We start from the raw sequence: 14,976 nt of genomic DNA on the forward strand, positions 1-14,976 counted from the left end.
CTGGACATTTCATATAAGTTCATACAATATGTGGTCCTTTGGAACTGGCTTCTTTGATACAGCGTGGTTTCAGGGTTCATGTTACAGCATGTATGAGTACCTCATTCTATTTTATGGCTGAATAATCCATTGTATTTACCCATCCATCAATTGATATTTGTATTATTTCTGCTTTTTGGTTAAGAATAATGCTATGAACATTATAGAAGAGGTTTTTGGGCCAGGCGTGGTGGCTCACGACTGTAATCCCAGCACTTTGGGAGGCCACGGCGGGTGTATAATGAGGTCAGGAGATCGAGACCATCCTGGCCATGGTGAAACATCGTCTCTACTAAAATGCAAAAAATTAGCTGGGTGTGGTGGCACACACCGGTAGTCCCAGCTACTCAGGAGGCTGAGGCAGGGGAATCCCCTGAATCCGGGAGACGGGAGGTTGCAGTGAGCCAAGATTGTGCCATTGCACTCCAGCCTGGCGAAAGAGCAAGATTCCGTCTTAAAAAAAAAAAAAAAAAAAAAAAAAGTGTGCACGTTTTCATTCTCTGTAGGAGTGGAATTGCTGGGTCATGTAACTTTAAAGAATTGTCAAATTGTTTTTCAGATTACTATTGGGTGTGAGATGGTATCTCGTAGTTATGATTTTCATTTCTCTAGTGTCAGCCAGCACATTCAAGACAATCTACGACAGAATTTTTTATTTTAATTTTTACCAAGAGAGCTGCTTAACAGACAGCTAGAAAGAATTATCGTAGTCGCTAGAGGGCAGTGCTGTGTATAAAGTTAGTACTTTAAAACTGGGAAGATAAGACCAAAATCAGTGTGAAGAGAAAAGATACCACAGCATATGCAGGCCGAGATCCACTTAAAGAAGACTTACTTGAAGATGAATCACTAGACATGCTGAAAATGTGTTCAAATGGCAAGACAAAATAGGGATTATGAGGTACAAATATATGGACTTGAGGCCAAGACTGCTTGCTCCTGCAGAACTCATTCCGTGGGATTTAGCAGCAGTCTTAAAATTGGGTCCATAACTGGATTGGGAAGTGATCATTGATACTGATAGCCACCATTTTTTCAATGCCCGATAAGCTGATTTTCTACATTAATCCTTGAAACAACTTTGTGAAGTTAATGGTTATCCTGTTTATAAGTCAGATAACTGACTTGACCAAGGTTGTACAGTGAATAAGCAGTACATCTGGGATTCAAATTTGGGCCTGCTTGGCTCCAAAGCCTTTCTTTTTTCCATCATTCTATGGGTCTTAGGTTCCTATAGAGGCCAAGGGGAAAATTATCCTTTGCCCTCTGAAGGTTCATTGAAAAACCAATGGAGAAAAGGCATACAAATATTAACTTGCATGTGGGGGAGACCCACAGAGTGATTACCCCCCAAGCCCCTACCCAATAGGCTTTAGAAGCTTAAATACCACCTTAAGGTTACAGAAAGTTTGGGCTCGGATCACAGCAAAACAGGTTCTAGGAGCAAGAGAAGAGGAAGCCTGACTAGCAAAAGTGGTCTTGTTATGTAAATGAAGCCCCACAGGTGGCAGCCCTCAAAAGAATAGATGATAAATGTTTTTGAGACAGTTTCACTCATTGCCCAGGCTGGATTACAATTCCATGGTCTTGACTCAAGCAGTTCTCCTGCCTCAGCCTCCCAAGTAGGTAGGATTACAGGCGCCAGCCACCATGCCTGGCTGATTTTTGTATTTTTAGTAGGGACGGGGTTTCACCATGTTGCCTAGGCTGGTCTATCAGGTGATCTGCCGAACTCGGCCTCCCAAAGTACTGGAATTACAGGCGTGAGCCACCGCGCCTGGCAGGTTTCACCGAGATCCAGACAAGGAAAGGCCTGGCTGCATCAAGCAGATTGTCTGCAAATGCAAGTTTCCCCGACAAAAGACAGCTTTGCAGGGCTACTTCTGTTGGCTCTATGAACAGCCATCTCAAAATAACAGCATCTTATATGGCATTAAAGTAATTGGAGTAATTCTATAGCAATCTTTTTGCTTTCTGAACGTTCTAGATCTTATTCCCTGCTAGAGTTGTAGCATTTTCCTAATACCATTAGTTGAAAGTCTTCCACTCATGCATATCACCTACCCTTTTTCTAAGATTATTTGTCTTCACTGCAGAATTGCTTAAGGGTTAGCCTAAAGATGAGAAGTATAGGTTGGGGAAGGGATGTCAGATCTGAATGATAGTTGATTTCTACTGTGTAACTTTTAAAAGTACCTTTTCAGTGTAAGCATTTCCACTGTTTTTTTGTTTCTTTTCTGAGATGGAGTCTCACTCTGTCTGGCAGGCTGGAGTTGCAGTGGTACAATCACTGCAGCCCTTCCTGGGCTTATACAATCCTGCCTCAGCCTCCTGTATAGCAGGGACTGCAGGTGCACAACACCATGTCTGGCTTATTTTTTTATTTTTTTGCAGAGATGAAGTCTCACTTTGTTGCCCAAGCTAGACTCAAACTCCTGGGCTCAAGCAGTCCTCCCACCTTGACTTCCCAAAGTGCTGGGATTATAGGCATCAGCCGCTGTGTTCGGTCTTCATGTTCACTTTTAAAAAATGTATTCAATTTTTGTAGAGATGGGGGTCTGACTGTGTTACCCAGGCTGGTCTTGAACGACTGGTCTCAAGCGATACTCCTGCCTTGGCCTCCCAAAGTGCTGGAATGAGCCTCTGCATACAGATTTCCGCATTTTTATATTCCCTAAGAATCATGGTCTTTGAAATCTATAAATAAAAGTTGGAACAGAGAAGTCGACAAGAAGTTATCAGTACTTCTCTTTAAATAATAACGTCATTTTTATCCAGAGCCAAGATTGTCAAACCACTCATGTTTTGTTAAAGCTGGCTATAAGGACAACTGGTTGCTTGGCTTTCTCATTCTGAGTCTATGACTCTTTCAATGAACGCTTGAGTGACCCTCAAATTAGGAAATCCTCTCCCAGATAATTGAGAAGTGGCCTTGACTGTACCAGGTCAGATTTGGAAGTGAGTAAAAAAGTCATGACTAAAATAGGCCAAGTTAAGGCTGGACACAGTGGCTCACACCTACAATCCCAGCACTTTGGGAGGCCAAGGTAGGTGGATCACAAGGTCAGGAGTTTGAGACCAGCCTGACCAACATAGTGAAACCCTGTCTCTACTGAAAATATAAAAATTAGCTGGGCATGGTGGTGAAAGCCTGTAGCCTCAGCTACTCGGGAGGCTGAGGCAGGAGAATTGCTTGAACCTGGGAGGCAGAGGTTGCAGTGAGCCAAGATCATGCCACTGCCCTCCAACCTGAGCAACAGGACCACAACAGCAGCGAGACTCTGTGTTAAAATAAAATAAAATAAAATAAATAGGCCAAGTTGTCCTAGCACTTTCTATATAGGGGCATTATGCGACTGCAAATTATGTGATGTTTAATTGTCACAGAAAGAGATACCCATTTTAAGCACTTTTAGCCTAATGTACTGGAAAATTGCTTAATGGATTTTTAGGTTCTATTAGAAACATTTCCATGCTGGTGAAATGCCACTCATTTCTTTTTCTGAACAGCAAATCTTGAGTAGCAATGGGAAGAAAGCCTGGCAACAGACACCGTTTGTCTTGTGGACCTGACGTGCGTATTCACCTAGAAAAAGAAGAAATTGCTAAATGCACACTGATACCTCTTAGGTAACCACAGGTTTTCATTTTGTGCTGAATTATTAGTCATTTTTCCTTTATGATTTTAGAGTATGATTCAGTGACCAATTTATTCCTAAAGAAAATTGCTATTACATACATCCATTAAGTTTTTATATTAAAACATTTTCTACCAAGGGATGACTGTCACTGAGCAACTGTGCCAATGTGAATGCCTCATGTGTCAACATAGCTTATTACCTAGCTCTGTCTGAGCAGGATGGGAGTGCTGCCAAATTAGTCTTGGTCCACAGGTATCTCCAGGGTCTCAGATGTTTCACCTCCTTTGTTCTTATCTTTGCTTTTATTTAGGCTTACAAACACAGCAGATAAATGAATTCTCAGCATCTTCAGAGAAATTGTGGGTTAGAGTAGAATCACCAGCTAGAAGAAACCATTTAAATTCAAAATCATAAGGAACCCAGAACCAATGTTAATGCTACGTAAATACAAGATTAATCGGAGGCCCCACAGTTCATTCCTAAGGTGGTTCTTAGCTATAAAGCAATTCAAATGACCTTCTTATAAACCCTGGGCGAAAGTCCCTGTGATGAGGTGGAAAATAACACGTAAAGGAAATAAGAATGACTGTGGCTTGAGTTTTGTTGTTTTAGATCCAGCTCATGAATATTTAAAAAAATAAAAGCATTTTGAGTTGGGAGGCCATGCTGCTTAGGAAACACTGAGTTTTTCACAAGCTTCTATGATTTGATTTCGTAGAGTAGTTGCCAAGCCTAGGAGCATCCTCACTAAAATTCATTATCTTCAGTCAATCTGGGCAAACATCAAGTTGTTAGACAAACAACCTGTGGGCCATCTAAACATTTGGCAACAGTGGAAAAAAATATATATATATATATATTTGCTAGCCCTGAGTAGTTGTGTGTGTGGCAAAAGCTGAGAAAGCTGAGGTTCCCTCATTCCTCTTTAGCTTTAGGCAGCCTGAGACTATAGAAACAAAATTGATTTAATTCAGATCAGCTCCAGCCTTGCCCCAGGTTCAGCCTGAGTCATTTCTTTCCCTCCCTCCCTCCCTTTCTCTCTCTCTCTCTCTCTGTCTCTCTCTCTCTCTCTTTTCTCTCTCTCATCCAGGCTGGAGTGCAGTGGTGGGATCACAGCTTACTGCAGCCTCGACCTCCCTGTGCTCATGTGATCCTCCTAACTCAGCGTCCTGAGTAGCTGGGATCACAGGCACGTGCCACCATACCCAGCTAATTTTTTGACTTTTTGTAGAGACAGGAATCTCACTATGTTGCCTAGCCTGGTCTCAAACCCCTGGGCTCAAGCGATCTGCCTGTCTTGGCCTCCCAAAGTGCTGGGATTATAGTCATGAGCCACCATGCCCAGCCAGGTCTTAGCCATTTCAAATGCCAAATGGATATTGAGGCTGTCCTGGGGTTTGAAACCTGGTTCCCCATGGATCATGAATCCAGTTTAAGTCCAGTATCCTCAGAGAATCACTGACAAGACACTGATTTGGATAGATAAAAATAAATCATGAGGCTCACCACAATATTTATTTTAAGGGCCTCACTTCCCAGAAGAATTCGCAGAGAAAGGGAAAGGGTAGACTGAGAGCTTGTCTCTGGCTTCACTCCATCAAACACCTGATTTCTCACTTTCAGTTTCCTTTCCTTAGAAAGGAAAACTAGACAAGGTTGTTATTTCATGACCTTTGCAACTCTGACCTTCAATTCTAATTCCTTTTCTGTTCACTTCCCTTCCGGGGAGAAAAGTATTTGAATTCCTTTCCATAGAACAACTTTTCTCTCCCTGTATGGTTCATCTGCTGATTTCCTTAATTTTTGATTTTAATTTTTTTTTTAATAGACAGTCTTGCTGGGTTGCCCAGGCTGAAGGGCAGTTGTACAATCACGGGTCACTGCCACCTCAAATTGCCAGGCTCAAGATATCCTCCCACCTCAGCCTTCTGAGTAGCTAGGTCTACAGGCATGCACTACGCACCACCACACCTGGTTAATTTTTTAAAACATTGTAGAGACAGGGTCTTACTATGTTACCCTGATGGTCTTCAATTCCTGGCCTCAAGCCATCCTGCCATCTCAGTCTCCCAAGGTGCCAGGATTACTGTGACAATCTTTTCTACCCTCAAAAATTATTGGACAAAAAGGAGTTTGCTTCTTTTCCATTTTGTCCTCTACAGGACCTGCAATATCGAAAGTTTTTAAGTACCACTTACTGACTTTGAAAAAAATCACTACTGTGATCATTTGTCAAAAACACATGCATGGAGATTGTTATCTACCAATCATATAATCTTAAACAAAAATAATCTAATTTGGAAAAGTATGCAAAATGCATTCCTCAGAGCATGTGAAATTGCTTGTAAGGTATGAACCATGGACAAGTCGATTTCTCTTAAAAAAGCATTTGGATTGTGTGTTTGCACAGATTACAGAGAAAATGGAGCTAACTCCCAGTGGCCAGATTCAGAGAAGCCTTCTTCCTGTTACTCTTCTAACTTACGGAACCAGTTGTCAGAGCACTGGACTCCAGTTATCTAACATTTTCCCCCTTAATCATAAAAGCTACATGCAGAAAAGCATACAGAATAAAGCCTCGTGATTCTGCCTCTTAGAGGCCCACCATTATTTATTTGTTTGTTTGTTTGTTTATGATGGAGTCTCCCTCTGTCGCCAGGCTGGAGTGCAATGGCTTGATCTCAGCTCACTGCAACCTCCGCCTCAGTTTCAAGCAATTCTCCTACCTCAGCCTCTGGAGTAGCTGGGACTGCAGGCGTGTGCCACCATGCCCAGCTAATTTTTGTATTTTTAGTAGAGACGGGGTTTCACCATGTTGGACAGGATGGTCTTGATCTCTTGACCTCATGATCTGCCCACCTCGGCCTCCCAAAATGCTGGGATTACAGGTGTGAGCCACTGCGCCCAGTCTATTTATTTATTTTTGAGTTGGAGTCTCACTCTGTCACCCAGGCTAGAGTGCAGTGGCACAATCTCGGCTCACTGCAACCTCCACCTCTTGGCTTTAAGTGGTTCTCCTGCCTCAACCTCCCAAGTAGCTGGGATTACGGGTGTGAGTCACCACGCTCTGGCTAATTTTTCTCTAAAAGGAGAGACAGGGTTTTACCATGTTGTCCAGGCTGGCCTCATACTCCTGACCTCAAGTGATCTGTCCACCTCAGCCTCTCAAAGTGCTGGGATTACAGGTGTGAGCCTCTGTACTCAGACCATATTTTGATATATTTCCTTCTGGTGTTTGTCCTATAGATATATTGGGATTATACAGATGCTAAATTGCCTACTAGTAAGAGCATTTCTCGGGGGGCTGGGCGCGGTGGCTCACGCCTGTAATCCCAGCACTTTGGGAGGCCGAGGCGGGCGGATCACTAGGTCAAGAGATTGAGACCATCCTGGTCAACATGGTGAAACCCCGTCTCTACTAAAAATACAAAAAATTAGCTGAGCACAGTGGCGCGTGCCTGTAATCCCAGCTACTCAGGAGGCTGAGGCAGGAGAATTGCCTGAACCCAGGAGGTGGAGGTTGCGGTGAGCCGAGATCGCGCCATTGCACTCCAGCCTGGGTAACAAGAGTGAAACTCTGTCTCAAAAGAAAAAAAAAAAAAAGAGCATTTCTCAAGATCATCAAATATTCTTTAATTATGTGACTATTCTTATTTATATATTTTTTGAGACAGGTTTTGCTCTGTTGCCCAGGCTGGAATGCAGTGATGCAGTCTTGGCTCACTGCAGCCTCAACCTTCTGGTTTCAAGTGATCCTCCCACCTCAGCCTCCTAAGTACCTGGGACTACAGGCATGCACCACTTAGCCTGGCCTGATTTTTAATGTTGCAAAAAGTTCACGATTGTACCAAGATTTGTCCAAAACTCAATTGTTAGACATTTATCCTTGCACGCTATTTTTTTGCTCTGATCTCTGATTATTCTTAGGATATTCTTAGGATACCTTCCTAGACGCAGAATTACTTGGTCATAGCATAAGGACATTTTTAAAGCTTTTAATATATATTTGTTTTAGCTCCTAGTACCAGGCCTATTACATAGTAGGTACTTGGCAAATAATTGTTGAATGAATGTATGAATGACCTCCAGAAAGGTCGGGCCAATTTATAATCCTACCAGCAGGAAGAGAAAAGAACCTTGTCTTGGTCAGTCCATATCACGATAGGATTATAGCTGGATTTTGGTTTCTGTGACTCTGGCAGTGAAATAATTTGCCTTAAACAAAGAAATGAAAGTAAAAAGTTGAATCCTCCCTAAATGACATATGGTTTTGCTTTAATAGACTGCTGCTTTTAAATACAGTGAGACAAAAATGGAATGGAGGGAAAGTTCTGATTATTTTAGGGCTGAATCATGAAGTTCCATGATTCCTTCTTCACATCTAGCTTGCTTTATTGGATCTTGGCCCCCAAGGCCAGTCTGTCATGGCCACTTGACTCCATGGGGCTGCCCAGCAATCCCATTAAGCTTGAGATCTGGAGAAGGGACCCTTTATATATGATGTGGGCCTTTCCTGTGATGTCAAATTTTGGTGGTGATGGTGGGATTGCCAAGAAACTTTGTTTCCTTATATGAAACGTAGAAATTTAGTGGAGGCAAATTTAAGAATTAGGAACCTTCCATTCTGTGAACTGTAGGGGAAGGAGGAAACTAATATTGACTTTGTTTTTCTAGAGGCAGAGTCTTGCTCTTTTGCCTAAGCTGGAGTGAAGTGGCACGATCGTGGCTCACTGCAGCTTCAACCTCCTGTGCTCAAAAAATTCTCCCACCTAAGCCTCCCGAGTAGTTGGGACCACAGGTGTGAGCCATCATGCCCAGCTATTTTAAAATTTTATTTGTAGAGATGGGCTCTCACCACATTGCCCAGGCTGAACTCCTTGGCTCAAGCCATCCACTCTCCTCAGCATCCCAAAGTGCTCGAATTACAAAGGGGAGCCATCACACCTGACCACTGTTTGAGGTTGTTGTTTGTTTGTTGGTTGGTTTTGTGTTTGTTTGTTTAAGATGGAATCTCACTCTGTCACCTAGGCTGGACTGCAGTGGTACGATCTTGGCTCACTGCAACCTCCTGCCTCAGCCTTCTGAGTATCTAGGTCTACTGGGGTGTGCCGCCATGCCCAGCTAATTTTTGTATTTTTAGTAGAGGAGGTTTTTGCCATGTTGGCTAGGATAGTCTCAAACTCCTGACCTCAGGTGATCCACCTGCCTTGGCACTCCCAAAGTACTGGGATTACAAGCATGAGCGGTGGTGCCTGGTACTGTTTGAGTTTTTATTATGTGCCAAGCCCCTTCCCAGTCTACTGCATTCCTTGTATTAACCTTTTCATACAAATAACTTTATCCCCACTTTGCAGATTGGGGAGCTGGGACTCAGAGAGGTTGGGTAACTTATTCAAGATCACATAGCCGGTAAATGCCAGAGCCATGGAGATGATGGTCATCCTATTCTAAACTTAACTCTTCACTATCCTGGAATGCTGCCCTAGGAGAGGGCAGTGTGGGTGAAACTTTATGTGTGTATGGGGGGTAGGGAATGAGGTGGTGCCAGGATTATGGCTTTGGGTTCAGGCAGACTGTGGGCTGATTTAGGGCTGAGAAGTTGATCCCAAGGTTCTCGGGCTTGGCTCTTGGTTTGAAGTTCTTCGAGTCCATATGGTGGGATCAAAAACTCCTAAGTCTAAGGGATGTGGCTGAGCAAGCAGTGGGAGCCAAGAGTAGAGGCCAGGGGTCTCTGGACCATTTTATAGGGTCTCCAGTTCTTAGAGCTTGGTTCTGAGTGTTCTGGGATTCAAGGCCTCCAATTATGGGGTCCAGCTCTTAGGTGTTCAGGTCTGAAGAGCCGGTTCAAGAGTCCCTGTGAAGTCTCAATCTGAAGGGCTTGTTTCAGAAAGCCTCTGGGTCTGCAGGGCTCAGACTGGGGGTCCCATCCTGAAGGCCCTTTATCTGAGTTTTAGGGTTCTTGGGCCTGGAGGGATGAGAGAGGTCCAGTTCTGAGGGTTTCAAGACGTACAGTCCCAGAAAAGCCCAGTTCTGAGAGGCCTGGTTTGGAAATCTCGCCCTGAAGATTCCTGGATCCCAGGGCTCAGGACCAGGCGTCTCTGGATCTGAGGATCCTGGTGGTGATGGCTTAGGGTGGTGTTCCCAGGTCCGATGCCCGGAGCTAAGGGCACCGAGTCTGCGGTGAGGCTGCGAGGAGGTGGGAGGCATAGGTGCTTGGCAGCCGCGAGGCGGATGCGCGGGCCTGCGGGCGACATTGCTGGCGGCCCCCGCAGCGTCTCCGCTGCGTCGGCGCTAGGACTCCGGGGCGGCCGCGGCGGTGGGGAGGGCGGCGCTAGGACCCCACGGGCCCGGCAGCGCGTGGGGCGGCGCGTGTTGACAGCGGCGGCGTTGGAGCCGGGCGGGCGGCGGGAGTCGGCGCTTCGGGTTCCTGCCTCGCGTCCCTGGGCGGCGGCGGCCGGGCGTCCCGGGATGGCCTTCATGGAGAAGCCGCCAGCCGGCAAGGTGCTGCTGGACGACACGGTGCCGTTGACAGCAGCCATCGAGGCGAGCCAGAGCCTGCAGTCCCACACGGTGCGCGGCCCTGCGGGCGGGCGGGCGGGCGGCGTGGGGCGGCCCCGGGCCACGAAGGGGCTGCGGGCTGCAGGGCGCTGGCCGGACAGGGTCGTGGGACGGGGAGCGGGCCACAGGGTGGGCGGCCCTGGCCGGGAGGGCTGTGGCGCGCCGCTGGGTCTGGGTCAGGGCCCCCGGGGCCCAGGCGAACGCAGAGGCCCGGTGGGGCAGAGGATGGGTACCGCAGCCCCCGGCGCTGCGGGGTGGAAGGAGGTCGGCGGCGACCTGGAAAGCGCCTCCGAGTTGGGGGGCGGGAGGTGCGGGAGCCCCGGGCTCACCTTGGGCGGGGGGAGCGGGAACGAGACCGCTCAGGACTATCCTCTCCTGCCCGCCGCCAGCCTTTTCCTCTTTGAGGCCGTGGAGTTTCCTTCTGGCAGCAGAGGGTCTGGGTGATGGGAATGAGTGAGTGCCGGGCCAAATGGAAGTGTGACTTCAGATCCTACTTGTTGGGACAGCAGAGTGCAAGTGGCTGGGGTCTGCAGCCCCGTTTCCTCGTCAGCTGCTTGGCCCTGGCCCCGGGAAGTGGTGGGGGTAGCAGCCAGGGGGGACTGCTGAAGCAGGTGTATTAATGTGCTTTTCTAACTTGCTCTTCAGTGGGCAGTGGTAGCATTCGAGTTTAAAATCCACTCGAGTAGCATAAAGGAGTAATAGGTCCTCATAGCAAACACGGACAGAGTTCGTTTCTGCTATATATACTGTATTTTATGGGGCTTTAAAACCGTGGTTGTTTTCATTTGCTTGTACCTTTTTTTGAAAGGTACACTATGCATTATAATTTACAAGCAATAAATCCGGGAACCAGCAAGAAACCTGGAGCTACCAGCCAGTGGGACTTTTTTGGAGAAGTGATGAATGAGGAGAGAGATTCCTTCAATTGTGATGTTTTGCCAGGCCACTGAATCAGTTTCAGGCTCAGAGGCTTGTTTGTTTATCGTAGCAGTGTGTTTGGGGGCTCATCATCTGGAGGCTAAAGCCCACAATAGCCTTCTGTTTCTCTTTTCGTTCAAGCTCTTCTGGTGACTTCAAAGAGACCTTTCATTCTGTTGTATTAAAGTGTGACTTTTTTGAACCTCGGTTTCCTCTTCTGACAGCCATGCTTTGTAGGGCTTGACTTGTTCGAAGCATTCACTTCCAGTTAATAAAATGATTATCTTTTTTAAAAATGTGATTTATTTCACTCTGGGTATCTTTAGTCATATTCTATAGACACGTGAGAAGGCACATATAGGGGACTCCCTTGCTATCAATTGCGCCTAAAGGGAGTATGGCTTAAGGGTTGAAATTTAGGATAGGGAGTCAAGAGTAATTCAGCTATGAAATTTGATTTTTGACTTGACTATTGGCAAGTAAGTCTTATAACCTTTCAGGAAATAGAGTCAAGTCTTTCAGGTTTATTTTGCATTGAAAGTAAAGAGATAGATGTTTATAAATACTCACAAATTACTTTCTCTAGGAAGCATCCCATGCTTTCTACAGCCCCAGCCCATGTGCCTTCCCACACCTTAATCTTGATTAGTTTGTCCTGTAATTATTTCTTTACTTTTTCTCTCCACCAGGCTACAAGAGGAGGGACACTTCTTTCTCACTCTTGGGTCTCATTCCCTGGTTTTTGATAGGATTTCAAATGTGCTTATTGAATGACTGAATAATTGAACTTCACCCTTACTATGCCTCTTTTTCTGTTTGTGTAAACTGGTAATTATGAAAATCGAAAAAATAACTTAGAGATCATTGCTTTAGGTGGTGAAAGATGTAATAGGATTCTGTTTTTATTGTGGATCTTTTCTCTGTGTGTGTGTGTGTAGAGACAGTGTCTCACCATGTTGTCCAATGTACAGCCTGGTCTGGAACGCCTGGGGTCAGGCCATCCTCCCACCTCAGCCCCACAAGGTGCTGGTATACAGACATGAGCCACCACACTTGGCCCCTGCAGATCTTTTCTTTAAAAAATAAAACAATTGAGGGTAGAAAATGGCAGTTCTTACAGTGATGACTGAATATGAAAGACAGTGACTCACAGGAGACCCACAGAGGCAGATGTGGTGGAGTAAAAAACTGTAGCATTGTCTTGCATAATTTTTTGACTGTTCTGTGTTCTTGTCATTTTAGCTGTAAAGTTTGACTGAAAAATGTTGCATCAGCCCTGAACTTTATTGAGAAAATCATATGCTGATGCAAACTTTTTGGACTATTAGTGTCTTATGAGTAAGTCTTTTTTAAAACAGGAACTGTTGGAAATTATTCTGGAAAGAAGTAGTTGCTAAGAGTGGTATGTAGAAGAGAAAGGCACTGTTTTTTCTTGGGAAGATTGAAGATGGCTTTCCAGCTTGGTAGCTGAAGGGAGATGGTGTTCCAAAAGTCAGAGCTCTACTCTCCCTTTGAAATGCTGACTCTCTAGGAAGTTGCTCATTGGCTGTAGACAGAAACTTACGGAGTTAGAGACAGCCTTGGGGTTGGAAGAGGCATGACCTTAATACAGGTTTGGGCTGGTACTTGCTAGTCATGTGGTAGAGGCTGGGCGAGTCACCTAAACCTTTTTGAAGTTTAGTTTTGTCATCTGTAAATGAGAGTAATAAATGCCTGCCCTGACTGCCTCCCAAGGGTGTTAGGAAGATTAAATGAAATCATCTTGATGAAGTATTTGTAAAGTGCATTTGTTCCTCCTTCCATCTCTTCACTCCCTGACAACATATGTGCAAAGGGTTAAACACATTAGAGGGCATTATTGCAAGTAAGCTCATTTCTGTCCATAGTTCCTTTCATTTATCAAGCTGGTTTAACCTTGGGAAATATATATATATATATATTTATGTATATATAACTATATAATATATAGATAACATATTTATAACATATATTTATATATATATGTTTCCCAAGGCTAAACCACCTTGATAAATGAAAAAAAAATATATATGTATATATATATGTACACATTTTTTTTTTTTTTGAGACGGAGTTTCGCTGTTGTTGCCCAGACTGGAGTGCAATGGCACGATCTCGGCTCACCGCAACCTCCGCCTCCTGGGTTCAAGCAATTCTCCTGCCTCAGCCTCCCGAGTAGCTGGGACTACAGGCATGCACCATCATGCCCAGCTAATTTTTGTATTTTTAGTAGAGACGAGGTTTCACCTTGTTGGCCAGGATGGTCTCCATCTCTTGACCTCGTGATCCACCCGCCTCGGCCTCCCAAAGTGCTGGCATTATAGGCGTGAGCCACCGCACCCGGCCTGTACACATATTTTTTAATAGCGTTGAGGTTTTTGCTGTGTTGCCCAGATTGATCTTGAACTCCTGGCCTCAAGTGATCCTCCAACCTCGGCCTCCCAAAGAGCTGTGATTATAGGCATGAGCCACTGCACCCAGCTGGGAGACAATCTATAACAGAAAATGATTTAGGATTTATGAACTTGGTAGGGAAAAATTCTGTGGTTTGGAAAATTGAGTCACCAGAAAGATGAAGGGAATACAAGGTCAACACCAGAAAGGCATATTTGGATGAGCAGCTGGCAGAAAGGACGTGTGTTGGTAGGTGATTCTGTGCTTTGTTGTGGTTTGATTTTATTTTTATTTTTATGGAGCAAAATGAATTAAGTTTTAAGAGCTAGACCAACCCTCTGCTGCAAGGAAATGAAGCTTCTATAAAATCAGAAAGGCTAATATTTAGGGGGAAGATGCTTTCAGGCTGAGTTTAGAGGAAGAAGGAGGATTTTCCGAACAAAAGGAATTCTGGTGAAAAGCCACACAGGTGAGTTGTGAGAAAATTTGAAAGGACCAAGAAAGGACAAGGGAAATACAAGTTCTTGGCTACATAAAAGGGAAAAATTTTTAAAGTCAGTAGACTAAAAAAATGCTTATCTAGCTGAAATAGAACCAGAGGAAACAGTTTGGGAAAGTGTTGTTATCAAATGTGCAGATCCAATTTTTGCTGGTGGGTAGACTGTGTGTGACAGCTTTTCATCTCAGTTTTCTCCTTTTTAAATATTTTTCTTTGGGGTTCATCTGGATCAGGGACTATTTACCTTCCATTTGGACATTTTGTTTTTGAGAAACAGATAATTATAGTGACAGTTAAAGCATAACAGAGAACATTCTTAAAAACCTGCGGAAAAGATAATATTACATGTTAAAATCTTTACCAAAAATGGATCTCTCCTTGAACTTTTGATGTTTGGAAACTGCATTCCTGCATGGCTTATTTATTCAGCTATACTCATTCATTCAACAAAAATATATTAAGTGCCTACTATGTGCCAGGCACATGCTGGAGATGGAATGGTGAACCAGATAGCTCCTGCATTCATGGAGCTTTTGTTCTGTTGGATTTGGAGGTCTTTTTAAATTTTTTTTTTTTGAGACAGGGTCTTGCTCTGTCACCCAGGCTAGAGTGCAGGATCACAGCTCACGGCAGCCTTAATTTCCTGGCTCAAGTAATCCTCCTGCCTCAGCTTCCTGAGTAGCTGGGACTACAGGCATGCACCACCATACCTTTCTAATTCTTTGATTTTTAGTAGAGATGGAGTCTCGCTATGTTGTCCAGATTGGTCTCAAACTCCTAAGCTCAAGTGATCCTCCTGCCTCGGCCTCCCAGAATGCTGGGATTACAGGCATGAGCCACTGCACCCAGCCTCAACTAGGATCTTTACCTTCATAAAATAGATGGTTTTAGAGGTTTGGTTTTCTGAGC

General features: G+C 44.7%; 1 protein-coding gene across 14 annotated transcripts in view; it reads left to right on the plus strand.

Moving 5' to 3' along the window:
• The first annotated feature begins 10,045 nt into the window (after window positions 1-10,045).
• PXK (PX domain containing serine/threonine kinase like) overlaps window positions 10,046-14,976 on the plus strand; it is a 94,414-nt gene continuing 89,483 nt past the window's right edge. For 13 of the 14 annotated variants that reach the window (XM_032290289.1, XM_032290288.1, XM_032290290.1 and 10 more), the window contains exon 1: window positions 10,046-10,250. In XM_032290289.1, the coding sequence (XP_032146180.1) occupies window positions 10,149-10,250 (102 nt within the window). In that variant the 5' untranslated portion in view covers window positions 10,046-10,148. The remainder of the gene's footprint in view (window positions 10,251-14,976) is intronic. The other variant, XM_032290295.1, reaches the window with a different exon arrangement.

The sequence above is a fragment of the Sapajus apella genome, unplaced genomic scaffold, assembly GCF_009761245.1.
Source record: "Sapajus apella isolate SASKATOON/1434 unplaced genomic scaffold, GSC_monkey_1.0 scaffold23, whole genome shotgun sequence".
Taxonomy (NCBI): Eukaryota; Metazoa; Chordata; class Mammalia; order Primates; family Cebidae; genus Sapajus; species Sapajus apella.